The sequence below is a fragment of the Tenebrio molitor genome, chromosome 2 (assembly GCF_963966145.1).
Source record: "Tenebrio molitor chromosome 2, icTenMoli1.1, whole genome shotgun sequence".
In the NCBI taxonomy this organism is placed as follows: Eukaryota; Metazoa; Arthropoda; class Insecta; order Coleoptera; family Tenebrionidae; genus Tenebrio; species Tenebrio molitor.
Window position 1 is genome coordinate 10,770,745 of NC_091047.1, and position 27,788 is coordinate 10,798,532.

The 27,788-nt window shown below is 33.6% G+C and overlaps 2 protein-coding genes across 3 annotated transcripts; both read right to left on the bottom strand.

Moving 5' to 3' along the window:
- Positions 1-1,407: 1,407 nt before the first annotated feature.
- LOC138123327 (putative ferric-chelate reductase 1 homolog) lies at positions 1,408-21,484 on the bottom strand. Of its 2 annotated transcripts, none has more exons than XM_069037967.1 (9): positions 21,226-21,484; positions 3,720-4,123; positions 3,207-3,669; positions 2,998-3,154; positions 2,719-2,945; positions 2,422-2,665; positions 2,258-2,370; positions 2,087-2,203; positions 1,408-2,032 (listed from the first exon to the last, which is right to left on the bottom strand). In XM_069037967.1, exons 2-9 carry the CDS (start codon positions 4,118-4,120, stop codon positions 1,889-1,891), a joined length of 1,866 nt encoding a protein of 621 aa, XP_068894068.1. In that variant the 5' UTR covers positions 4,121-4,123; positions 21,226-21,484; the 3' UTR covers positions 1,408-1,888. The 2 variants fall into 2 exon arrangements, with proteins under 2 accessions (XP_068894068.1, XP_068894069.1); XM_069037968.1 differs by lacking the exon at positions 21,226-21,484 and adding an exon at positions 4,206-4,352.
- A 218-nt stretch (positions 21,485-21,702) lies between these two features.
- Positions 21,703-23,070, bottom strand: HLH3B (Helix loop helix protein 3B). The gene is made up of 4 exons (XM_069037970.1): positions 22,799-23,070; positions 22,516-22,722; positions 22,294-22,466; positions 21,703-22,241 (listed from the first exon to the last, which is right to left on the bottom strand). The coding sequence occupies exons 1-4, from the start codon at positions 22,799-22,801 to the stop codon at positions 21,872-21,874; spliced, it is 753 nt and encodes a 250-aa protein (XP_068894071.1). The 5' UTR covers positions 22,802-23,070; the 3' UTR covers positions 21,703-21,871.
- Between the last annotated feature and the right edge of the window lie 4,718 nt (positions 23,071-27,788).

A 27,788-nucleotide genomic window follows, 5' to 3' on the forward strand; every position in this document is an offset into this window, starting at 1 on the left:
TCCTTCTTTTACAACGCTCGTTTTATTTAATTTTTACCTTACAATTTGCAATGTCAAATACAAATAAGTTGAGGCGTTCCTTTTAACATGTGATAGTACGCGTTGTTCTAAAGAGTTTTAGCCAAAATCACCTTAGTAAAAAGTGTACGGCAATGAAGATACAATAAGTTGATTTTTTTGAAATTTTTGAAACCGGTCTTGCTCAAATTTGCCCTAATTTGTTAGAAATTAGGATTGCCAAAAAAAAGGACGTTAATCAAAAATACTGTCAGAGTTGTCATCTAATTAGTCGGAATGGCTTTATCATTACGAAAATAATGAGCTCACAGATTGTTGCTAATGCATGGGCAATGTTATCACGTTATCAGAATGCAAATGCAGCTGCAGCGTCCAGAGAGTACGCAGAGCAATTTCCAGAAAGACACCATCCTGGGCCACGTCAATTTTTAATCTAGTACAGCGGAGAAATAGACAGGACCGGACTCAAAATTTTAGAAAACAATAAAAATCTACAATCAATTATCTCCGTTAATACAAACATTTTACTAAGAAGATTTAGGCTAAAATTCTGAATAATAATGTATAGTACTTCGTGTTACAAGGAACGCCTCAACTTCGAAAACACCCTGTATTATCAAATTAAGTATAAGACATAAATTTAAACCTCTGTAAAATCATACAGACGCATAAAAGAAACCTTTTGATTACGATTTCGCGTTAATGTTTAATCGGAGATTGCTGTGTAACATTTTTGGTGATGGTTTTGAAACATACTGTATAATTTTATAAAAATAGCTCATTCTTCTAAAGTTGTTTGGTTTATTTTTAAGCGTTTATGCTGCCATTTAAAAGCATATCTAGGAGTCTAGGACCATAACCGTATTAATATATCGAAAATGTCAATACTTTTTCTGATACTCCTTGTCAGAGTTCAGAGGTAAACAGACCAGTCGTCCTGGTAACATACAAAATTATTACTTTTGTTACGATATCGGCGCATGGTTACTAATATGTTGTAGAATCGATTGTAGCAATCAGTATTTATATTTAATGTGATAAGTTGGAAATCATTCTTCGTATAACGATGGCAGCAGATTCCAAGAATTTATCCTACCGTTTAATTAACAATACTGGGAACGAGTTAAGTTTTGTATAACTCTTTGATTTAACCATGTCCTTGTGTACTCGTATAACAACAAAAAGAGGAGAGAAAAAGGTTGCTTTTGAAATTTTACATTAATTAATGTACGTTTTAATATTATTTCTATTGTTAATATTTTGAAGGCCGCTGAGCCGTAACTACATTTGTCCCACTTTTTTCAATAAATACTCCTATTTTACGTAATATACACTCCTAATTGGATTAAATAAAAAAATCTACAAATGCCTACTAAATAAAAGACTTGGTGGTTTTTATTTATAAATATATTTAAAACAAGTAAAACAACTCATTCACTTATGTATTAGGTACGTATTACTTATTAAATATTTTAAAAAGATTGTAAGTAGACTAATCACTGTTACTACATATTATTGTACCACATTTATATAAACATTTATGTGCCTTTAGTTATTGTCCGGTGTAGGTAACCTGAATTGATAAAAAATATGTTCGCAACTGCAACACTTAACACAAACCGTAATTTTAAAACGAATCTAGGTACTAGGTAAAACTTTTCACTAAAGCAAATTAATCATTTGTTGCAACATGCGCTCATACCCTTTATTTACCGTGTATATATCTAAGTACCGAAATTTACACGTACAATTTTAAAATCCTAAGACTGCAATTCTCAATATAAAATAATCAGTCATTAATAAATGAATTGTGCCATTATTTGGTACTCTCTGGTAATGTCTCGATAATATTCTGTTTGTAACTATTTCATCATTTGGCATTCTTCATCGAATTCCTCAAATCATTCCATGACTGCTCAATCGGAGCTAAAGCTGTTATCACTATCAGAGCCACAGTAATAGCTATAATAACTACGATGTAGATACCTAAGATGAATTTACGAAAGCCGGAGTACTGAAAAAAATTAAAATTAACTTGAAGTTTACGGAAAATTATTTTAGTTATTACAGGGGCATCAGCGCTTCGATCTGCATACGCAGAACTTCTGCCAGATCCGCCTAGATCCTTCATCGGGAAAGAAGTGACCCTCCTTTCAGACGATTTCTCCGATATGCACCCCATTACCTTGAAAAAAATGTCCTGTTATGCAACACACACTTATTTTTTCAATTTTCATACCGACAAAATTAAATGAATAATGACATGGAATGCGACATAAGCAACCAAAATCCAGTCCACGAAATCCGGTAGTTCGGCTTTGGTCAATTTGACAGCGAAGAAAATTGTTACAACTGAAAAATATAAATTTTAGGGGAGCGAATAAAAATAACACAGTGACATACTTGCTACAATGTGAGCAACGTTTCCACCTAACCAGTGAAGCCAGTTGAAAATGGGTCTTCTGGAAGTACCGGGATGTGGTCTAAAGTAGGCTCCAATAGGTTGAAAGAAACATATGATCGTTGTAATGGTGCCCAAAATGGCGTGAGGATTTTGTTCAGCTGACCACGCTTTTAACTCGACGAAAATAAGTACGAATCCAGTTATGGTTAATGCCCAAGTGAGTACCATAAACATTCTGTGCCACTGCAAAATCGTCAGTTGGTGATTTGATCAAACGTAAAAGGGAACAGTCTCACAGCAAACCAGAGATCTTTACCACAGAGAGAGCTGCCCACCCACGTGTTCCGATAATACCGCGCCAAAAGTATTCCAATGGAGACAGTACCGATCCAAGCGGCTAACATAAAAGAGCCGTGAAGACGGATCAACAGTTTTGAAGCAGCTTCCACAGCTGATACATCAGAAAGTGCTTGTTTGTTGGCACTTGCCAAGAATACTACATCGTGGAATCCTACAGATCTGGCTGAAAAAATACGAAACGTCTCAACTGCAAGAGAGTCGAGAACAGTACTTACGAGTTACTGAGGAACCCGCTGCTACCAGAATATGGTACTTATTATTAGCCAAGTCGAAGATTCTGTCTCTTACTTTTGTCCTTACGTCCCTCATCACCTTGCAGTACAAAACGTCATTGATTATGCTTCCATTCAACAGTCGAATTCCTAATTGTGGCTAAAACAACGAAGTTGACAATTGTGAATGGCGCATACACGAAGACAGTTACATTGTTGAGTCTTGCGGCGCCAAAATTTGGAGACCCACTAGTCCACGACATATGCGCTCCAACAGAACTTCCCTTTTTCGCACACTCGATAATCGAATCGTCGCCCATCTTCTCGTCTTCGGACAGACCTACACCGACCCATGCTGCATTGTTGGTAGCTTTCATCTCAAATTCGTACTTCTCGCCACTAACAGTGACAGCAACGGCGGCTTTACAATTCTTCGAATTGATACAATTCGCGGGGGCACCGAAACACAACTTTGTTACAGCACATCCTTCATAGAAGGGATCAAAAACTATTTCAGCTTCTTTGGCACTTTCTTGTACAAAATTAGGAGGAGTGGTTGATTTGCGTCTGTTGGGGACGTTCGAAATGGGATCGTCTGCAAATCTCTTCCCCAGCTTGAGCGGCGGAGACTCAACACCAACCCAAAACGTCTGGTAATTCTGGGCGAATGTGCAGCTGAAACCGTTTCGTTATTACTGAAGACACCACGAGATTTTGAGACTCACTTGAACACTACCTGTCCTTCATAGTCTAGGGGTGGCTGCCAGTCAACTTCGATCATTTCCTTGTTGTTGGCTTCGTTGTGAGTAAGGGTATCTCCTGACTGACCACAGTCAATGGTGTGTGCGTCATTTCCTTTGGGTTGAAAAACACCCAGAAGTTCCCGACTGGGTGTTCTTCCTTGCAGCATGAAACCTTGGAAGGGAATACCGAGATCAGATATAAGGGTGATGTGAACGGAACCGTCCGCTCGACGCATGTATATTGAATATGGAGATTTGTCGTTCTGAGGGGGTATTCCTCCCCCGTGGAAAGGCCTCATGGTCTGACATACTTTCGTAGGGGCACCTTGAGGGAGAGCGTTAATGCAGGTGAGCGAAAGGAGGAAGAGAAGCGGCGTAAGCATGATCTGTAACAATAGAATACAATAATTAATTAATCTCATTATTTTAATCAAATTTCGTACGATAAGAAATAATTAAGAATCGTACCAGTTGTGTCGAAAATAAAGTTGCTTGGATTTATGCACTAGAACATATTGAGACTGCTACTTTTTAGGTGACTTTACATTCTGATAAATAAAAATGACCTTCGCTTGGTTTATATCCTCCATTCAGATGATTCACACAATGATTGGTAAAAACCAAGGGAATTCCGTGACCCTGAGGCGGCCAAAGCATTTTAAAAATAATTATTAGTGTCGGCACTGAGAAGTTAACAGATTTTTAAATTTCTGCTCACGTTACAAATTAAATCAAAACACTTTGTAGGAGGTTCGTTCTGAGAAAACTATTCTTTGGAAAAATCTCTGACTCACGACGATTTCATTTTAGGACGCATAAGTAGGTAATGTGAATTCTTGGGGTGGCTGCTGTAGATGCAATTCTGAAGAAAATTATCGATGTTTAATAAAAAATAAATGCCATTTTTTTCCTGCAAATCGTTAAGAGAAACTTTCCTCGGTAGCAAAATAGTGAACTAATAAAATATTGATTATAATTATATTGCACGAGTACTGTAAAACTCGAGAGCTATTATTATGCAGTTTCAACGACGTAAATTGTAGAAAAGCAATTTAATGTCTCAAGTAAACGTAGTCAACAATCAACATAACAAAAATAGACAATGGCGTAAGAATAATATGAAATAATTTTTATCGACTGTAATAACACAAAAGCATTTTTAAATTGTTTTGTAGAGAAATAAAACTAGATAGGAAAATCAAACAGACATTTTACGAGTATAATAGAAAAAGTATAAATATGTATATTAAAAACTTCCAAACCATTCCACAATAGATACATAAGATACCAGGCATTTTATTATATATACAGGGTGATTCACGTAGCCCGTTCGTAGAAACTTTCTGATTTCCCAAAATCGTATTAATATGAAAACTGCGAAAAAGATGACATAGGTAAAAAACGATGACAGATCAGTATTGACAAAAGGACTTTCTAAACTCAAAATTTAGCGTAGAATCCAAATATGAAATCAAAATGGGGCCTTTCCATTTAAAAAAACAAAGATGGCATTAAGTGCCGGTGTTTCCGGAAGTGTCGCCGTTTTGAAAATATTTTATTTGAACTTGGAGCAGTCGATTATGGTCGGCTACCAATTTTCTTATTAATACGATTTTAGGAAATCAGAAAGTTTGTAACGAACGGTCTACGTGAATCAGCCTGTATATTCGTAAATTTTTATTATATCATCGGCCTATTTATTATACAGGGTATTTCACGAGTGATTGAAACGTAAACCTGGACATGGAGGCGATAAATATCCGGCTTTTCCTCCTGATGTATTGTGGGTTGCATTTTCTATTCTGCCAGGCTTATTATCACTCGTGAAATACCCTGTATAAAATATGCATTGTCTACAGTCTAGTCTACACCACAACTTACACAGTCAATTTTATTTAAAACCAAATTTGTAACTGTCCTATATAGGGTATTTCACGAGTGATAATGAGCCCGACAAATTGAAAATGCAACCTAAAATACATTTGCACAGTTAACGTGGATATTTGTTTTTTGATTTAAAAAACATAAAACATAGTTAGCTGTGCAGTTTCGTAAATTTGACATAAACATCAATCGCCTGGTTGAATGAAATTGTGAAAAACGGAAGAGTTTTTGGAAAAATTGTCTACATAAACGCGCAATGGCAGAAGTATTTTTATTACATTCGCCATAAATCAGGATTGTGTCTATTTTCGCATCGTTCGACTACATTTTAATCGTCTTATTTTAACTTTTTCGTAATTGTGAGTTGTGACAAATAAAATCATTGCAAAGCCATCATGGATTCATAATATCATTTTAAAACAATACGATATTTAAAATAGCCATTTTAACTTTGGAAATGTATTGTGGGTTGCATTTTTAATTCCGCTTTGCTCATTATCACTCGTGAAATACTCTGTATGTGATAATACTCCTTCTATACCATGAAATAGTATTCTCTTTACAAACTCTTTATTTATTTTTACATTTCCTTCAGACTGAGTAACAAAAATGTATTGTGTATAATGCAGGTGTGTCAAGGATATTTTGAACATTGTTGTTTTCTGAGTGTCAGATATTTAAAGTGAGTGTACAAATATTTAATTTAGAGTTTTATAAGGAAGTAAAGCAATGACAATGAATGGTAATTACGTAGAAGAAAACATTAAAGTTCATTTTATACAAATTTACAAAAAAAATTGTTTACAATACGTTTTAATTCACTTACGAGACATGTACATTCCAAGCTAAAAAATTTAAAATTTTCTAGGTGTCCAGTGTTATTGTCTGATGATTATCCGAAATATGAGTCACTCGCACTGCTAAATTTGTAAACATATTCTGCAATAAATGACGGTAATGTGACCATAATAATTAAAATATAAACGAATTTAGGTTAGGTTTTCTAATAAAATTGAAACATCAAAATCTGATAATTGTGCATACAAAAGTGATGACCGATTAATATCATACAATTTTAACGATGTAAACAGAAAGTAATTTAATGTCAAAATAGTATATTAAAATATAAGTTGCAGAAGGCATCTATTCAAGCACGAATTTGAAATTCCGAAACGAACCGCGTAGCGGCGAGTTGAGGAACAAATGAGTGCATGAATGACCTTCTGCAACGAATCTTTTATACTATTTTTTCTATTTTGCCGCTGTATACCAGTTTATAAATAAAAAAAATAAAAATTTTAAATGTAGGGAATTTTGCGGTGGTTGGTGACATTTTTTATGTGGTATAATTTAGCCGGCTGTGAAAAAATTAACTTAAAACGTCAGTTTTTTTTATTTTCGCATTTGATGTTTGAAAATGAATGCTGAAGAAAGTTTATCACTAACGCCGCCGCAAATTAGGCAAATTGCACAAAAGACGTTAGAAAATTTACTGCCGGAGAAGACCAAATCCCTTAATGAAAATTAAACGTTTTGTTCATTGTTATTTATTAATTTGCTTTGTTCTCTGAGAGATTTATTTTTTGACGTCTGTCAGTTGACACTTCACGTTACTATTGGGGACACGGAAAACTGGACAGATGTGTCATTCAGTTGTCAAAATTTCTAAACCATACCTTAGCTACTCATAACCAAGCTTAAGTTAATTTGACAGTTTTTTTGAAAATATCAATCATAATGACAGTAAAGGTGCATTTACATTGACACTTTTTTAAATGACAGTAGCAGACTGCCCAGGATTCCATGTCCCTCATTGTACCAACATCAATAGAGTAAATTTTACTAATCTATTCTAACACGCCAACGACCTATTAAAGCACTCAAATGACGTCATTTGGGTGCTACAATAGACTTATTCTAAACGCAAAATAGAAAAATGTCTTTAATGTTAAGTAAATGTAGCTATCCGTCAACGTGTCAAAAAAACAAGTTTAAAATGAATTCATCTGAAATGCAACGACAACAAAGTATAAATGCTCTTAAAATGTCATTCATTAAAAATTCGATCTATTCAAAATTATTATTTAAGAAGTTATGGGAAGGTAGTTTACAAGTGGTCAATCAAGAGGCAGTCCAGGGGTATTCTGATCTGGGACAGGATATTTTATCCTTTCTTTTTTTTATTTGTAATAATACAATCAATACCACGGAATTTCGTCATTCGTTGTCATTCAACTGACATTAGCTGTAAAACAGGTTTTATATGTTTCTAACCCCACATTGGAATTTTTGACATGGATGTCAAAAACGTTACTGGTGGCATTGTGATTTTAACTGTGCGTGACAGAATTTCTGTCACAAAAATTTTGAATGTCAGTCATAATGACAATAAAGCTTAGGCTACACAAGTTTTTTCGAACTGACAGTAAAATAACTAACGAAATTCCGTGGCCGTAACTGTACCTATTTTATTCGCAATCATCACTAAACGCTAGTAAAACGAGCGCTTTAGAGGCCCACGAGTGCCATAAAGAGCCCAATTTACACACGAACGTGTCGAATACAAGGTTTTTTTGTTCGACGAACCCCTTAAAAGCTCCAAATCGCTTATAATCTTTAAAATTAGCTTGACGTTTCATTTTGACAAGTTGTGATATTTATCAAAATCCACACAGAGGAAAATTCTCAAATTCTGACAATTGGTCCGATTCTGTTTTAAAATTTACCAATATTGCTATGAAATGATATGAAGCTGTTGATTGGTTTGATCTATGCAAAATCAGTGTTGCTCAATAACAATATTGCTAAATTTTGAAACAAAATCGCACTAAATGTCGAACCAAAAATTTTTAATAATAAAACATACTGAAAGAAGTGTTTAAAACCCCATTCGCAAAGTCAAATTTTGTCGGCCTCTGAACGAAACAATGAAATAATTGATTAATTTGTTAACCAAGAAATTGATTATTTGAATAATTTGCAATCATTGCGTAAAGAAATAATTTGTTTAACTTCAATATCAACAACTCGGAACAACTATGACCAATGCTACGCCAAAACTGGTAACAATTGGGGAAAACTTGCGAATTGCGTCATTGCGAACTGTGTTATATCAGTTTATAAATGGAAATTTTCAATGCAAAAGTTCGTTGCAACCTAAAATAATTTACACCACAAACCACTACACAAATATCTTCTACTGTATACTATGGTTTTGCAAGATCAATACTATCCGTGAAATTAAAGAGGTAAATTACACAATACAAATTATAGGTGTAGAAGATTCTTTGTAGGTCGCATTACATGAATGGTGTCTTTACCAACATGTTAAATTAACAGTTTGTTTACATAATAGATGCTAAGCAATTTGATATTATTAATGGCACTCGCCTCTTTAAAAGACAGAATATAAATATGTATGTATGCACTGTATGCATAATGCAACAAGACCATAAAATACACGTAACAGCGACTGCAAGAAAAACCACATTTCTGCGTGTTTTCTTGAAAATATTCTTGAGTGCGAGTTAAAATTAAAATAATGTTGATGCAAATCCAGTTGTTTTTTGTTGTTAAAAGAGCACTCACCTTTGTAATTTTAGTGTAAGCTAGAGGCGATAACACGTTTCTTTAAATATCACATTTAAATGTATGTATCGGAAATGGGAACGAAAGCAGTCATTTCCATAAATCAGGTCGTTATTATGCTCACAATTTTCCGTTATTACTATTATCAACGGGAACAATAAATACAATTAATTCTAATCCGGGACTGTCAGAACGCTTTCCTAATAAAGACAAAAGTGCTGTGCAACTACCATTAAAATGTGCAGTTACTTTTAATAAACATTCCGCAATAATAATTAAAGAACGAAACTCACGTGCGTTAAGCTTCGGATCCACTGCAGAATAAAAATTAAACCGGCGTCACTGACCAGCAAAGACCGACAGGTAATTTATAAATTCAGGTCAAATAAGAAGCTCAATACTCCACTGAATATATCGAAACTATTCACTTTCGATACAACGGATGGTTTATTCACAACTTCCAAATTAATTAATTGTTTCCGAAACGAACGCTCGCGCGTTTTCTTGACACGATTTTCAAATCAAAACTTAACCCAAGATTAAGGATATCAATAGTGAAAGTTGGCACAGAAAAGAAACCGTTTATCGAAGCAGCATTTTATAAGAACAGCAGATGATCGATAACATTACAAATTCATCATTCCCGGTGTACGCACTCTACTAAGAAACCTAATTTTAGATAATTGAGAAGTAATTACACTCGATGTAACCGTGACTCAGGGTCCTGTTAACGGTGCTGATCTTTTTACATTTATTTAGAATGGACATTTAATTCAATTACTTCCCATGACTGGTGGGTTAATAACGAAGCCAAGGCAAGGTATCAATATTTTAAAACGCAACTCGTGGAAATAATTAGAAATATGTGGAGAAAAAAGTATAGAATACGTGTAACCTTCACGCATTCGTGACGGTAGAAATTCTTTTTACCTAATTCTTGTAACGAGCGTTGATCCTGTACAATTGCTTGCACTCTAAAACGGGATTATGTTAGCCAATGCATCATTTAACACCACAACAGTTAACCAATTGCAGAATTTGTATGTTCGTTTGCTGATCGACACGACGTTATTATTATACATCAAATCAGTTGAAATTTGTAAATGGTTTCAATTGTTCACATGGGATCAGTTATTTGTGGTATGTGTGGTGTTACTTCACAGATTATTTAGAGAAAGTTGCAACTTTGCTTCTTATACAATTCATCCAGAGGCGTACAACATTGTGATAATTGAATGAGTACGTTATAAATTATTTATTAGAGATATTATAACTGTCCACACTAGCACCAGTCGTGAAATAACAGTTAACACTGCAACTAATACAATTTAATTTTTATCGGATCACATGGAGCATAATCAAATGGTCTTTTTACGCCTTTGCCACACGCACGTCAGTCGTTAATCCCTTCTTGGATGTTATTCCTTTAATCTAATAACCAACGTTTATCAAAGAGTTAATGAGTTAATTACGAAAATTAAATATTGAAATAAATTTTATTTTGAAAGTAAATTTAAATATTTTTCATACATCCTATACGAGTATATCACAATGCTGATCCTATTTTAAGATAACAAAGGTGTTAGTTCAAAATTAAAGTGTTGAAACGTTTGATGAATTGATCGTTTGCACCTATAGTTGGCGCGGCGAACCACTGGAGTAATCACGAGATGTTCACGTGATAGTTCATAGCGACGTCATGAAAAGTCTGATTTACACTGCCTCGCCAATTTTAGTTTTGTACGGGGGGGAGGCATACAACGAGACAGCAACGTGCTTTGTAACGAGACACCACGGAAGTTTGAAAATTTCGGCTGCGTGCATTGATCTGCACCCTTTACCCAATAGGAAACTATCCCCCGAAAATCGCGTAAAGATTACGTCATTTTATTACTCCAGTTGGTCGCCGCGCCGACTATGGAATATAGAGATTCAACTAGGTGAAGTTTGCTGCGAGACAATGCACTCAGTGACAGTTCAATTGTTGTGAGAGAGTTCTTGGTAAAAATGAAACTCTGCCAGTCTCTTACTCGTCAGATTTGACAGAAGAATCGCTACAATCTCTTCTGAAACGTTGTCATTTGTATATTATTAAATCTTACAATTAAATAAAGAATTCAGAAAAAAAACTGAAAAGTGCTGTAATAAGATATTTATTAGAACATCAAGAATCACTCTTTGAGATTAGCTATTTTCAAAATTTTGAACTTTGATGCACATTTTAGTCTTGGCAATGGGAAAAAAATGGTAAAATTTGGCACACTTCTATAGGTATAGAAAGTGATATTTGGAAAGTAATCTTCTTTGAAACGACAGTTTAAATTGTAGAGGGTTTAAGTACGGGGTGATCAAGAAGGACTGTTTAAGTTGGTAATGCTGAATTTTATTTTTCAATGGTACAACTGGAGTAACTTCCGGTTGCTGACGGCATCACACTGATAGCCGTATCAGTGACAAGTCAAATTTGACATTTCAAATTAAATTAAACATGCTGGTGAATCGTTCGAGAGAAGAGTTAATTTATATTTAGAACAAAATGGGGAGCACTTCGAGAAATTCCTTTAGTTAATTTTTTGATTATTATTCCGAATTCCAACTTTGATTTCTTTTTGCCGTTAATTTTTCCTCTCATAACCTACCATTTTGTCGTTATTAATGCTACGTCAGATATCTGTCAAATAAACCCACAAAACATATCCGGTTGCAGTGTTGTAAATAGCCGAATAAAAAAATGTTCTTAATTGTATTGCCAACTTAAACAGTCCTTCTTGATCACCCGGTATTATAGTTATAAGTTTTTAAAAAGGCTCTTGCATTTCGGCGGGAAAAGTTTTCTGTTCAACATATTGTAAACCAACACATTACGATTTTTTTGCTATAAAAAAGTACAAGTTACTTTTAGTATATTTGGGCAATTTAATCATAAAGCATAATAATATTTGATTATTTTTTATAAAGCAAGAGAAATTTCTTAATTGAGAGCTACAATTATACTTATACAAAAAAAAAGTACATACATACATACATGTAAGAGAAAGTATTGCTTATGGTAAATATTAAAGACATTCCCAAAAAATCGATATAATTAAACTAACAAAACTCACTTAAGTGTCACATTGTTGATAAATAAACACAACAATAAAATAAAAATTAAAAATCGATTTATTTTTTTAAACATACGGTAATTTTAGTACGAACTGCTGTACGATAAGAAAAATAAATTCACAGTACTGAATCCTGTCTACCATCATGTACAAAACACAGCATATATTAGACAATAATAGATTATATCATTATATTAAAAGTAGAAGTGAGTCTTTTTGTGCTAAACCCAGAGATTGAAGACCGAGATGAAGTCGAGGTTTGCAGCTGGGCGAAGCACAAAAAGATCTTCTACTCCGAATGATATATATTATTTTATCTTCAAGCGGATAACAAAAAAAAAGATCGGACATGAACTCATTTATTTTCTTGACAGTAATTCCTAGTTCTCTTGTTGCAATATTATTAGTTCTTGAAGGTTCAGTAATATCATTTAGTAAAGTCTAAAGTTTAGTTTTAACGTTGAACGGCTATCTTGCTATTTTTGATTTTGATATCTATCATCCATGCACATGGGCGACTCGTGTTACACCACAGTGGCACTGGTTAAATATTGGGTAACAATTTCGTTTATTTCGTTTTTTTAAGGAATAATCCAATTATTATAGTATTTTACAGTAGAAGTCCGTTAGGATAGCCTTTACTGCCGAGCCAGAAATTTTGTGAGACGAGCTCGCAGAGCGAGTCGAATAATACTGGCGAGGCTGTAAAGGCCCTAACGGACGTGTATTGTACAATAGTTTTTGTAATATCTCTACGATTCGTTCAAAATTATCTTTTTGAAACACATTTTTTTCAACGCCATCGAAAAAACCGAATGATTAATAAGTGTGCGGAGGACGTCGTCATGTCAACCGGTGTTTGTGAAAAAAAATTGTTTCAATGTTGTTTGTCAGATTTGTTCAACGCTTAACTTTCCGTTGAAAATAAGTGACTGAAATCAATAAAAAATCGCAATCAAGATATTCCCGATGTCCGGAAGTGAGGTCATCGTTATTGCCTGCAAAATCGCGCTTGTGTTAGTGAAACATCATCTTCAATCTTGTCTCCATTTGCTGCTGTTTGTCAGATTTGTTCAAGACTTAACTTTCCGTTGAAAATAAACGACTGAAATGAATAAAAAATCGCGATCAAGATATTCCCGATGTCCAGATGGCCACAGAGCAAGTGAAGTCATCGTTATTCCCTACAAAATCGCGCTTGTGTTGGTGTTAAAATTCTGAAGCATCATCTTCGATCTCGTCTACATCTGCTAGTGGCATACGGATTTCGATTAATTCAAGGTGTGTCCCATAACATTAAACATTAATTATTGTACCAATTGTAAAAAAAGTTGAAAAATAAAGTTTTGATTTACGTTGCTATAGTTATTTAGTCATTTATAACGGCCGCTCCCGCTCATAACGGACACCTATAACGGACTCCGGCCGTTATGAGGTTGTTTACATGGTGACAAACAGTCCGGAAAGCCACCTTTAACAACTAGATATTACAAAAAATATTTTGTGTAATTATTGATAAATAAATCGTGAGAAATGCTTCGAATGACTTTCTATTTGACTCGGTGGAGCCGCCTGTGGACATTTTAACTCCTTGTATTTGAAGTGTTTCAGGTCCGGTTACAAAAAAAAGCTACTTCACCGTTTCTATAGAGAATAGAGATACACAAAGGCGCGATTTTTGACCGCTCGAAGATAAATAAGTTTAAATGCCACTTAATCAACAAATACCCGGATGCTATATTAGATTACATATTTTCCATCCGCCTTTTATTTTCACTTATTAATTTATAAATTGTTTATTAACTTCAACAATTGTTGTTCTATGTTCTATGGTATGTAATAACAACAGATTACACAATGTGTTGTTTTCAAGTTTCGATTTTAAAGTAAATTTTTTAAGGTTTAGATGTTTTATAACAAATATCTATGAAATATTTTATTACTTCTTCAATTTAGTTTTAGTAAAGAAAAAAACACAACCTTTCTTGAAATTAAATTTATTTTAATCTGCTTCTCTATTTTGGCTTTGAATGATTTTTTTTTAAACTTACCAAAAAGAAACCATTTTCTACAACTGGCTTTCTTGTCATTATAAAGTCATTGGCATAAATATTATAACCGACAGTCGATGGTTTTTTATTATAATGTATATTATTTATGTAAATAGTAATTAGTAAAAAATAATTTCGCTAATTAAACTTATAAATATTTTCCATTAGGTACAATTTTGTTTGCTTATATAATTTCCAACAGTTTTTTCTTTTAAACTCTGCAAGATATGTATTTATTTAAAAATATCGTAGCAACAGCTAAACTCATATCATTAACTATAACTAAAAGTTTTTATTATTCTCTTTATATGTAACTGGTCTTTCGTTGTAATTTTAATTTATTTCTTATTATGTTTACATTATGTTTAAATTCTTTCACTTTATCTTTTCTCAATTATTTTGGATTGATCCACAAATTCATGGATTTTTTACTATCCAAAATAGTCCTTGTGGTTTGCATTACATATTCTTGCAATGCTTATGTAATGATAATGAATTAATGATACTTATGCAGGTCTGGTTTGTTTTAACACTTGACTTTGGATATAAATTAATTATTAAAAATAGATTGATAAGAATCATAAACAAGTATATCGACATGTTCTCTATTTTTTATTTTTATGTGGTGAAAGTAAAAAAATTAAATAGCCTTCATGTCGACAAATACAGGTGTCTTGTGTTATGACAGCTATTACGACTGAATGCAGAACTGCATAAAAAGCGTTCAGATCAGTTAACAGGAAACAGATGTTTTTCCACTACGTTATTTAATCTAAATTTAATAAATAGGACATTGTGCTTCATCCAGCCTATTCGCCTGATGTAACATAAAATGATCAAGACTTCTTTTATGAAGCCATTAGCTATTAATATCTTTAAATACAAAAAACAGTCTTTAAATATGTAAAAAAAAAATAATTGTCAATTTATTGCAATAATTCAAATTTGATTTACAGTAAAACCTCAATGTCCGTCATATTAGAGAGTTTTTATTTAGATGTAACAAATACGGGACAAGAAAAACTATCCATACAAGGTGGTTTGCGGAATAGGAAGGTGTCATTAATGAGAAGTTTCAGTACATTCATTAAGGTTCAAACTGGTTAGCAATCATTCTGCACAAACTTTCATAAAAATACATAAATAACAAGTTTGTTTTTAATAACTCCATTTATTATCGTATTATGGTTTAATTTGCAACCTCCTATAAAACCGCATAAAAAAACAAAATATATTATTTATCTAGCTAAATATTATCTATGTTTTTTCTTATCCTGAATAGATATGCAACGTCAACTAGATATATAGGCCGGTGATAAAGGAATGACAGTATTTAAAATGGCAGGTACTATTGATAATATGAAAAAACCTGTAACAGGTAACTTGGGAAATTTAAAAACATGTATTTGATAATCATTTTGACAGGTGTACCTATCCGTTACCGTGATGAGGTTATGATGTCATCAAATATTTTTTTCGTGTTCGTTTCCTGAGAGACATAACCAGGAAAGTGGTATATAACTAAATATATAAAGTTTCCCGGTTGTATACCTAACTTGACATCTGTCAAAGATAACCTGAAATTTTTTTGCCTAAAGGAACAGAATAAATGTTATTCATTCAATATTCGGGCGCACTCGAATTCCCGTCTGACTTATTTCTTGTCATAAAGTAATGCAAGAATTCCCGTCAGTTGATTATCAACTGATATAATCCATAACTTGAGTTCCCGTCAAGGGTAAAAGAGCGCTTCAATCCCTTACTTACCTACCCCTCTAGCCGTTGCCAGGTACCATTATTGTTTACCATTACGTGGACCAAAAAAAATGTTTAAAATTTTAAAAAGTTACAAATACCATGTGATCAACAATTATATACTTAGATAAGGGGCGGCTGTGACTTTGACAGTGTCAGATTTTTCGTATTTTTGCTAAGTCAGCTAATAAACCTCAAACAACTGTCACTATTAACCGAATTTTAACGCAAAAATGGTTTTTATTTCAGAACATAGAAGATTCATCATTGAATCTTACTTTCGTAACAGTGGTTTCAATAACCAAGGTTTTTTTCTGACGGGAATTCGAGCCTAGAATTTCGGGTGCATTTTAACCTTGACGGGAATTCGTGTGCAGGATTAAAGGGCCTATGTCGAAGCCCAGGTATAAAATATTATGCTGACGGGAACTCGTGTGCACCGCAATATTCGTGCGCTGTTAGTGTTTCAAATTTCGGCCTCATACCTGAAAAGTGATCTGACTGACAGCGCTACTCATATGAAAATAACTACCTATTAGATAAAGTCCATTCAAAAATCACAAAACCACCACCTGTTGCTTTAGGTTGGTAAAATTTAAAAAACCCTAGGTAGTTATTTTTTCATACTATGTTGGTAACTATAAATTTGTTATTTATTTGATTCAAAGTAAAATTCAACTGCTTTGAATCTCGTTCAAATTATTTTGTTATTGCTCAACACGTTTCATTTATTTGTTAATTAATATTATTTTTATTTAAACATGCCCAGAATAGAATTCACACGAACTACCGATAAATTTGAGTAATTTGACACTTAATAAACACTTAACTTCAAAATTACAATTCTCACCAAATTTTACACTAGACAGCGTTGCCAATAATAATTACCGAGGAAAATGCTACGTTGGTCGTTTTTTTATTTTCGAATGGACTTTATGTATTTTTCACGTCATTTTCTTAATGGCTACGACAATATGTCACCAACAGTGTAAATGTTTAAATTGTAATAATCTACAATGTAGCAGTGTTCAAGATTCATGTAAACACTGTGAATAAATTCGGAGGAAAAAAAATCTCATTTCAGCTCGAATCCGTGTTTTCAAATAGTGCATGGTCTTTGCAAGTACATCTGCTTTTCAAATGACCCCACAAGAAAAAGTTCAAGAGTGTCAGCTCGGGTGATCAAAGAGGCCATTCTACAACCCTCTATAAGATAAGTCTATCCATCTATTGTCAAAAATATCTTCAAACGAACGACAGACCTCTATACCAAAATATAGGTGAGCCGTCTTGCTCAAACCAAATTTAGTCCCTCGTAATGTTATTTGGGTTTGGAAAAATGATAACCTAACAAGACATTGAAAATATAGCAGTAAGCTTCAAAAAATAAAGTCCTCGTTCTGTTCATGAAACAGCTGGACCTTGCAGAGTGCAATTTTTTCTTCCTGACAATCTGACCTCGCCGAGTGACCTAGATTGTCGTTTAATGCAAGTTGCCGAGAGATGAGGGTTATATTCTGCTTCTAATTGAACTTTGTATCGTAATTTATTTGGGGACGTTCAGATTTCAGCAAATCTTGTAGTAACTTGAGAACATGAAATAGGTCTCTGCGAAGGGTCCAACTTCGTAATCTAATTCAATACCGAACCATTATTAGTAATTCGATTCTTTATTTCGCCAAAATTATAAAACCACCAACATCGCAATTTACCTGGAAAATACAATCGGCAACGTTGTATAAGTAGGTACATTCGACGTTGGACATGCAGAGATAAAATGTTAGATTTAGCTTTGTGTTTTTCTTTGCGATTGCAGTTTTATAATTTTGTCAAAGACTATACTGGGTGCCCCAAAATTCGCGGAACAGCTTAGCAGTACGTTGTTAAATAGTCATTAAAATATCAGGTAAAAATGTTTAAAAAAATCAATCTTCTTTTTTGTAGAAGAAATGGACCTATTTGTTATACTAAATGTGGCAACATTTGAAAACATTCAATATATCACAACCACGGCTTCCTAGATTAATAAGAGTCGAAGCCTCTAATACGGCTGGTCGAGTTCATCAGTTGCGAGCATTTTTACTGTTCCTGAGAACGCCACTATACATTTGTGTATTTGGCTGCTTAACCGCGTACAAATCTCATTTTAAAAAGAATCGTAATTTGTATGTTACATACACTAATTCAAAAAGTAGATTATTGATACAAAAAAAAAACATTAATACGATTTTTCATTAATTTAATTTAAATAATTTTGGTTTTTTGGTAGAGGGCGCTACTATACTTTTGCTTTTTGAAGGAACAGACAGTTCAAGCAACTCGACCAGCCGTATTAGAGGCTTCGACTCTTTTTAATCTAGGAAGCCGTGATCCCAACAGTCTGCAAATATTTCATTTTTGTTGTATCCATGGAAATAAGAAAGAAAAATCAAAGCCATGTTGCCCTACGTTATTTGAGGCAAAACCGACATAAAGTCACTTCTTGAAAAAGCTGGAAATAACGAAGTAAATAATTGCAAACCTGATCACAATCATTCAGAATTATTATAGCATTGGCTAGTAAAAAACAAATAGTCAAAATCTTTCTTAATATTTAAAATATCATCAAAGCTGCACCTTTTGAGCCCCCATATTTTCACATCTAAAAGGCATGGAATTTTTTAATTATTTTTCTCATAATTTTCTAACATAATTTAACGTTGCCCCATTGAGTCGTTCCGCGAATTTTGGGGCACCCAGTATATGTCATTTTTATTTTGACATTCGAACTAGTAGAATAAATTGGAAAAAATCACTATTAACATTGACATTCTCTGACGTCACAACAGCAGATTTTATTAAACATTACTAAAAGTTCTTCAAATTTTCTGAAGAGATTTCTTAATGATACCTCAAAATTTTAGTAATAAAAATGTTTTAAATATGTACAGTGGGGAGCACGGAATTTCGGACACCAATTTGTATGTCATTAAAAAAAACTATCTAGTCTAAGCTTTATGGTCATTATAATCAATCATGATATATGTGATCATGACTGATGTTTCACCTAAACTGTCACGAAACTGCCGCCAGTATCTCATTTTAATAAAATTATGTCAGTGAAATGTCCAATGTGTGCGAAATTCCGTGCTCGCCACTGTACACCAGTTTTGAATTTTTGTGACAAATAACATATTGTCATGATTTTTGACGTAAAAAAAACGCATGATTTGATTTAAAAAAATATTTGATCAAATCGCAGCATCGTCATAGCAACGGATACACCTGTCAAATAATTTCTAAACTAAATTTCTTTTAAATATCCTGTTTCAGTTTTACCTGTTTTTGTATTTTTTCATATTATCACAACTATTTTGCATTTTCAATGTTGTACATTTCTTTTATCACTACCTACAAATACCTCAGCTCATAATAACAAATTTCAAACTGTACAGTAATTGTTTTCAACGTGCAAATTTAATTACAAACGTTACAAATTGAACTGTGTGCTGTAACTTTTAAATTAAAGAATATGTGTCAGTAATTATTACAATAGTCCACATATATTTTATTCAATGTAACTCATTCTATGGTCAAGTGCCTCCTTATAACAAAACCTAAATACATATGTGTCAAAGTACAGAATAAAATGAATAGAATTATTGATAACAGGTTTTCGAAATGATCAAATAGGAAAGAAAAAAGTCCTTTAGTTAATGGATATGTAATCTACTAGCAAATACATTATCTAATATTTAAATAACTTCGTCCATTTTGACAATATTTTTATTTAATGGCCTTTACGCAACAATAATGAGCACAAATTATTTTCACAAATGAGTCATTCAAATTATTTTAGACGTCATAAAAGAAATAGTGATACAGCTTTCTATTTATCATTTTTAATTGAAAACTTCTCTAATGACAAAACATTTAACGAAAGATGGACGACTTAATATACTTTACATTTATCTGTGTCCAACGACAATTTAAGTGGCACTAATTAAAATACGTACATCAAACGTGCGTGTTCAACCAATCAGAGCGCTTGCTTTCATCCAATCAAAAGTGTTTATTGCGATAAAAACGTCCTACTACTCTGTCATCTGTCAAAAGTAATTAAAATTGCATGCTACTCCTGTCAGATTCTCAAATTGTTTTTAATAATTGTGTTTTTAATAACTGTATAAATAATTACCTAACGTTAAAGTTTGTGTTTTCGAATTAATCTTGCCAAAAATAACACGACTCAATTTTTTATATCTCATAAATTTCCCAATTTTCACTTAGGTAAACATTTTTGCTTTAGACAATTTTACTCGTTGATATTTGGGCATTTTTATTCAAAGGTTAAACCCTCGAGCTAAAGCTCTCGGGCTTAACCAGAAATGCCCAAATTCACCTCGTAAAATTGTTAAAGCAAAAAGTTTTCGTAAAATTGAAAATTTTGTTATTTTACCTTCGATAAAATTTACCCTTGCTTTGAAATTTTTGAGAAAACTAAAACCAACTAACAGAAGGCTTACTGGTTTTCCCTTTTTTTTTACCTTCGGTAAAATAGCCTTCATTTTATCGTTATCTGCTTTACTGTGTGATAATTAAATTAAATGAAAATAATTACGCGCACTAGCATAAAGACCATTTCAAAACTTTAACCAAAAGTGACATTATACTTGCCAATGTCAGAGTGTTGTCGTTTAATGATCTACTGAATAGGTACAAACTACAGAAAATGGCAATATAATTTGATGCAATAAATATGTAGGTACTCACACACTTTCATGAATAAATAAATTATTGTATCTTAATTACCAGTCAAAAAGAAGATGCTCTCCAGAAATATCTCAGACTATTATGCTAATTAAAAGGTTTTCTAATTTCTTTTGTTTTTCGTTCTCTTTTCATTTTCAATCCATCACCCTAAATTCATTACAAAACGTAACATACAAAATTTTAATGACATGCAGCTAAAATTATCTAGATGAGTAGATAGATAACATTTAATCAGCGTAGCTCCATTAATTTGTATGCTAAATAGTGTATTTATGTTAACACCAACCACAAAAATTTCAACAAATCTATCAAAATTACATAATTGAAAAAAAGTGAAATGAAACTGGCCCTCACCTTGTTTACTTTTATCCAAACTCAGATTTCTCCAGAGTACCTATCACTCAATTTTCACTTGGAACGTTTTCAGAAAAAACTGAAGCACATTTATCACACAGTTCACTCCATTTCCACGACCATAATATGCTGGTATTGTTTATTTAACACAATTGTATTAGAAAGGTTGTTATTATTATTAATGGGTCGGCAAGCCGTGTACCTGCACAATACGTGGTACCTATCTCAAAATTCTTCAACGTAGTGAACGCTGTCGTACCGAAGAGCCCACTCCCATTGGCCGCAAGGTCGACAGGTGTGACGTCATTACAGAACTAGTGAAGGTACGCATCGAGTGGACTAGAGGAAGTCACCGAATTTTGCCTGTCTACTTCCGACTGATTAAAAACCTGCGATAAGAAAATTTAAATGCCAGGATGTTGGATTGTTTTTTAACAATGTGACAATACTCACATTTTGTTGCGGCAAAATAGCGGATTATTGCACAAAGAATTTATTTTTCATTCGGTACACAGCTTTGTAAGGAATATAGAACACCACAAAGATGCACATACAATAAAAATAATAATAAAATATAATAAAAGCAGGTACTACATCACAATGGGCTTGGAATACTTGTAAATATTTTTTTAATTGTTTTAATCTGTTAATCTTTGGAGTTCTGTTTCTCTTTGTTCTGTTCTCGCTCTTCCTCTTTCTCCTTCGCCACTTCGTCCTGTTCAATTTTAATCTTGCCGTTGCTCCTTCCTATGATGTCGATAAAGACGTTCATTTTTCTAAATGGTAGGTGGTTGTTGGGGGCGATCATCAACAGATTGTTCCCATTTCTGTCGCAGAGAGGAAGTGGCTGAGATGGTAGAGCACCTCTTCGGAGACGAGCCCTCATGCGTAACGACTGCTGCCCGGAAACTGCTGGAGAATGTCGGCTGATAAAGAGAGAGTCCTCGCATTTCACCTGGATGGGACCTTCATGGGTCTGTTGCCATTCCAACACATTAGTCAACAGCCTGATATATCTGAACATTGCAAAATAATTACTCAATCCACTAAAATATTTGCGGAAACCACCTAATCGCCATGCGTAAGATTTCATTCTTGGACAACTTCTTGTCGGGTGGATGGGTTGGCACGAGCTTTCTCAATTCGGCAAAGGCTCCGCTCACATTCTGTTGCCTCCAACGCTCCCTGCTATTGGTAAAAATTTTCTTGACAACACCTCTGGTCGGGATTTCGACAGGAGTCTAGAAGAATGTGTGTTTTGTAAGTTTTCGACAACTCCTTAATTAGTACCTGAAGGACGTGGTGTTGCGAGAAAGTGCGTTGCTTCTCGTCGTCGCTGTCGATCACCGAAAACTCATCGGAGAAGTCGTCTTCGTCGGAGAGCGAATCCGGGTCCGGATTCTGCTGGGAGCGTCTGACTATCGGCGACGAAGAGGCGCTGTAATCCGTGTTGTCGCCATCCGCAGACCATTCCATATCCGGAACTGTTATCATAGGCTACCAAAAATAATGAATGACGCTTCCAATAATGCAATCGTCACAACCGAAGACACCACTTCCACAAGTTACTCACCATTTGAATCAGAATTTTTCTCACATTTGCGTTTAACGACCGCAGTTAATCACCACAAGTTTTTCAAACGAATTTAATTTTTTCGATTGGTTAGTTCACGGTCAAGGAATAGCTGCCCTAAATGCAAATGCAGCAGCAAATTACCATCGAGCCGGAACGGAAACGATCAAAGCGACAATGTCGAATATCAGCCACATATCCTGTTGCCAGGACTGTTATCTCCGCCGAGCAGCCACCCCCGCTTGGACCAATGACTTCGACAAATATGCAGGAGAGGCGGGAAGTTTGCTGAAACTCCACCCCAAACTATAAAAGGGTGCCGCCGTAAATTTATAACAGAGGAGTAATAATCGTTCAAGGTTATTGTTTTCATTATTGTTAGCTACACGGAATGAAAAAAATCAATGGTAATTTATGACAAAATTAAAAAACAACATAAGTAACCATTTCAAGAATTATCTGTTGATTGCTGTATTATTTTACTAAATATTTTAAATGTAAATGTTGTTACAATTATTTGCTAACATCTACATTTTTATGGGTACAAGACTCCCACATTAGATATTAAAAAAAATATATTATAATCGTTTTTTAAATTTGGCGTCGAAGTTGGCGTTGGAGACTCGATTGAGAGAATTTGTTTCGAAAAATACAGATTTTTGGTGTTTATTAACTCTATTTATTAATATAAGGAACGAAAACTGGATTCAAAAGCACGAATAAAACGCCATTAATGTCAGAAATGACAGTTAACAATAAATTAAAATTGGGCATCTGCTTCAAAAAGGCGGCACAAACAATCTTTTTTTCCAAAGCTGGCTTGACCCGACAATCATTTATAGATACCCTGAATATAATAGTAGTAATATTAGTTTTTGATTTAAGTATTTTTAAATTTTTATGAAATTTAAAATGGAGATATGACAGTGAAAATTCAATTACTACTAATAAAATTTCCTCAAGTTATTAGATTATGTATTACATTGTTAAACATTAAAAAATAGATGTCTACACAAACAATAATAATAATTAACTAAATCACTCGTCTGATCCAACGAAAAGATTAGATTTTGTTGTTAAAATTTTGATGTAAATTTTGAAGCTATTTGAGCAGTCACCTTTTGAAACAATTGATGAAACGTTGCCAAGTAACATTTTGTACACCCCTTAAAATCTATCAAAATATTATTTATTTATTAGAAAAGTAAAATTGTTTGCGTTGGCAGTAAATTCTGGTTACTTTTATGTCATTTTCCAACGAGAAAACCATTTTATTAATAAAATATTACAAAAACCAAGACATTTAAATTTGAAATGTATGCCAGCTGTCAATAATGTCAATAAAACAAACCAAAATGGGTAAAATTCAGTCTTGAAAATTTCATATAAAATTTTTTATTGCCAGCTGAAACAGTTATTGTTGCTCATCCGGTACTTTAAAAATAGACAATAGCAAAAATTGCAATATGTATTGTTGAAAAAGAAAACAATGTTTGCAATAGATAAATAACAATAAAAATTAAAAAATAAAAATAAATGTCAAATGTCAACTGCGTTTGTGCTAAGAGGGATGACCAAAATTCGGCGATGGTGCCCATTTGTTTCATACGCGTCTACGTTTTTGCATCTTCAGCCACGTTTAACACATCAGTATAATAAAGTTAGTTAGTTAGTAAAGTTATCATAAAGGATAGGTAATAACATGAAATCTGTCAACTAAAAAAGAGTTTCTCACATTGTGTCCTTCATCGAATATCAGAAACAATTTTCTTATACACATAATAAACAGTCAAACCTGTCAAACAAATTTTTAAAAATTACACAAAATGTAAAAGTGGTTGCCTAATTAACGAAACTATCCCGGAAAGTATAAAAGAAGTAAAAGAACGTAGGTATATAAAGAGTCCTCTGGAATTGTGAGGCTCTATAATTTTATTGTGTCGAACTATGTCGATCCGTTGAAGCCGTCAAATCAGATGTCAACGGTCAATGTCAAATTATTAAATCTTAGCTTCAGTTGTGAGTTCGATGTTTTAGTTGTTTTGCTGGTGATTTTCTTCAGTTTTTCTATATTCTAATTACTTTCCATCTTACAAGAGTCTTTATTAAAAACTTGTCATTAATGGTCTTACATAAACTGCTTTTCTATTTAGTTATTTAGTACCACAATATCCACAGAACGGCAAAAGTCAAATATATTCGAATTCCACAGGACTCTTGATATACATTCTTTAATAGATACTTTGTATAATGAAATTTGGGGCAAGCGGTTTTCCCGTTTATAATATCGAGCGATCAAATTAATTTGTAATGGAGTCATCCATGGATTTAAATTCGTATGTCTTTTGCGATTGATATGTCGAGATCTAACCTGTGTTTCAAGCTGTTTATTGGAGCGTGGAGTTCAAGTAACGACATACGATTTCGGATTCATGGACAACTCGATTACAAATTAATTTGATCGCTCTTTACAATAAAGGACAGAGAGGTTATTTTTAATTCAGTTTTTATTAATTTAACACATTCATTCAAATCATTCATAAAATACAATCTGTATTGTTACGTCAACAGAAATTTCGTTAATGCAAAAAATATTTCGATTTGAATACTGAATATAACGATATCTAATTATTATTATTACCTATCACTATCACTAAAAAAAATTACAAAAAGGATCAAAAGCATTGAAAACACAATGCATGCTTATCACCATGCGTTAATTGCAAAGTATGGTTTTACAAACAAAATAATGTCAAATACTCCAATATACGTACCTACGTACATGTATCGGGTGCTCATTTAAATTTCCGGTCAAAGTTGGCGTTGAAGAGTCGATTGTGAACGCACTACAGATTACGAATCACGGATCAGCTGTTTAAATCTTACGTTTTTACACCAGTGGTGGCGTTCACAATCGACTCTTCAACGCCAACTTTGACCGGAAATTTAAATAAACACCCGATACATGTAGGTACAGGACGCGATAAAAAAATAATCAAAGTAGGCTATGAACAAAAATAATTCAACAGTTTTCCTTATATGTAACTTGGTAAACGTCGTCCTAGGAATAGTCGGGAGGGAAATGTTTCTGGAATTCTTCATAACAAACAACAAAATGAAATTTAAGAAGACAAGAACTTTTATCCATAGTCGACATTGACTACTTTTTAATCTCATGTTACTTTCATTACTCTAAGCCTGGCAGTCAGCTAATTAAAAAATCGTATTTGGAAGTTGATAATTTTTAAACATTTTGAAGACATTTTTCGGACTATAGAGAAAATATTTTTTCAATTATTAACAGTTAAATGGGTCTAAATTCCAGATAATCTGCTTTTAGTACTATATAATCTCAATATAGATTATACAACAATTGTATGTATCATGGGTAATTGTTCACTTTAACTACTTCTGGAATTTTGGCGTTCTTTCTGGATAGACACCCTCAGGCCGTCCTCCTAGATCGTGTCCCTCCATTCAAACCTTGTGCAAATGCCTTTCTTTTTTCTCTCTTGTTGTGTTTCAAGGTCGCGCCAAATCTTAGTACATACATATAACTAAAGGGTAAGCAAAATTTTCATTTGCACAAGGTTTGACTAGTGGGAAACGATGTAGGAGGACGTCCTGAGGCTGTCTAGCCAGAAAAAACGCGAAAATTCCAGAAGTAGTTAAAGTGAACAATTACCGTATCATGAATAATTGTTTACTGTAGGACAACTTATTTACAAATTATCGTATGTAAAGACGATAGCAAGCAAGTACATACATGTTGATACACCCACAACTAGACAGATAAACCGACAATTATAAGCACCATATTTATAGAAAATATTTACAATTTTTACTCTCTAATCAAAACGTAAAATCACATAGATAAACCTGGTTGTAATAAGCATTTGTGAGGTAACTCTCAATACCATAATCATACGGAATTGTGATCTAATCTATACTGATAAATCATATTGCAGTCGTGCCAAATCATCTTTTTTTAAATATATCAGTTAATTGTTTCCTGTTTCCAACCAAAACATTGTAATTATAAGTTAATACCAGATCAGACTTACAGGTCTTGACGCCAGAGTACTCTATTTTAAAATACTCGTACAGTAGATAAAATTTTAAATAATTAAACGCAGAAACGACTCAAAATATTCTTTCAAGTTTAAGAAAAGAAAAATACATTTTTCTTTTGTTTATGTTTAGAGCAGAAATTCTTCTCGTACTTTAAATACACTAATGATCCAAAAAATGTTTAGAGCTGTACTTGGGACGGTCCTGCTCAGCCTCCAGTAAATACACAATTGATGTTTTTCCAAGTGTAAAGTCAAACATACCTGCAACTGTGAGATAACGCTAGAACCGCCCCCAAATCCGACGTTTCCCTCCCCCAGACTCTCCGAGGGTCGATCCGTCACGTGGACGTACTGAAGGTCACATCAATCAAACCAACACCATTAAAAAATAACATAAGAAAAAGCAATTTTCAAATACACTTTCCGTTTAGATGAAAAAAATTCAAGTAGAGATCAGTATCAATTTTTTATTTGCCCAATTTAAAAGGGTCGAGATTTCAAAGCTAATATGCTTTTTATGGGGTTATTAGAGTCGTGTGGCAACAACACGTGACCAGACACCCCTATAAATAAAACGTGCTGGGAACTACCTTCGCTGACTTTTTATTCATTACTGTTTTCGCACAAAAGCTCGGACCTTTTAATAGAATCCACGCACATTACAACAAAAAAAAAATCGAACCAGTCAATCACAATGTGACATTTCAGGAAATTTGTGGAGACAAATTTTCTCACGATTAGGCTAAACGCAGATACCCATCTTGTGTTTAATTTAATTTTCATGATCACTCGAGCTTAAAGTGGTAACAAAGGATGTTTTGACGCATCCCTATGGCAAGTTAAATAGGGGAGGGGTAGGAGTCATGAAGGGACGATGCCCTTGTCACTTTGTCAATAGTCCTACGGGATTTGAAGCC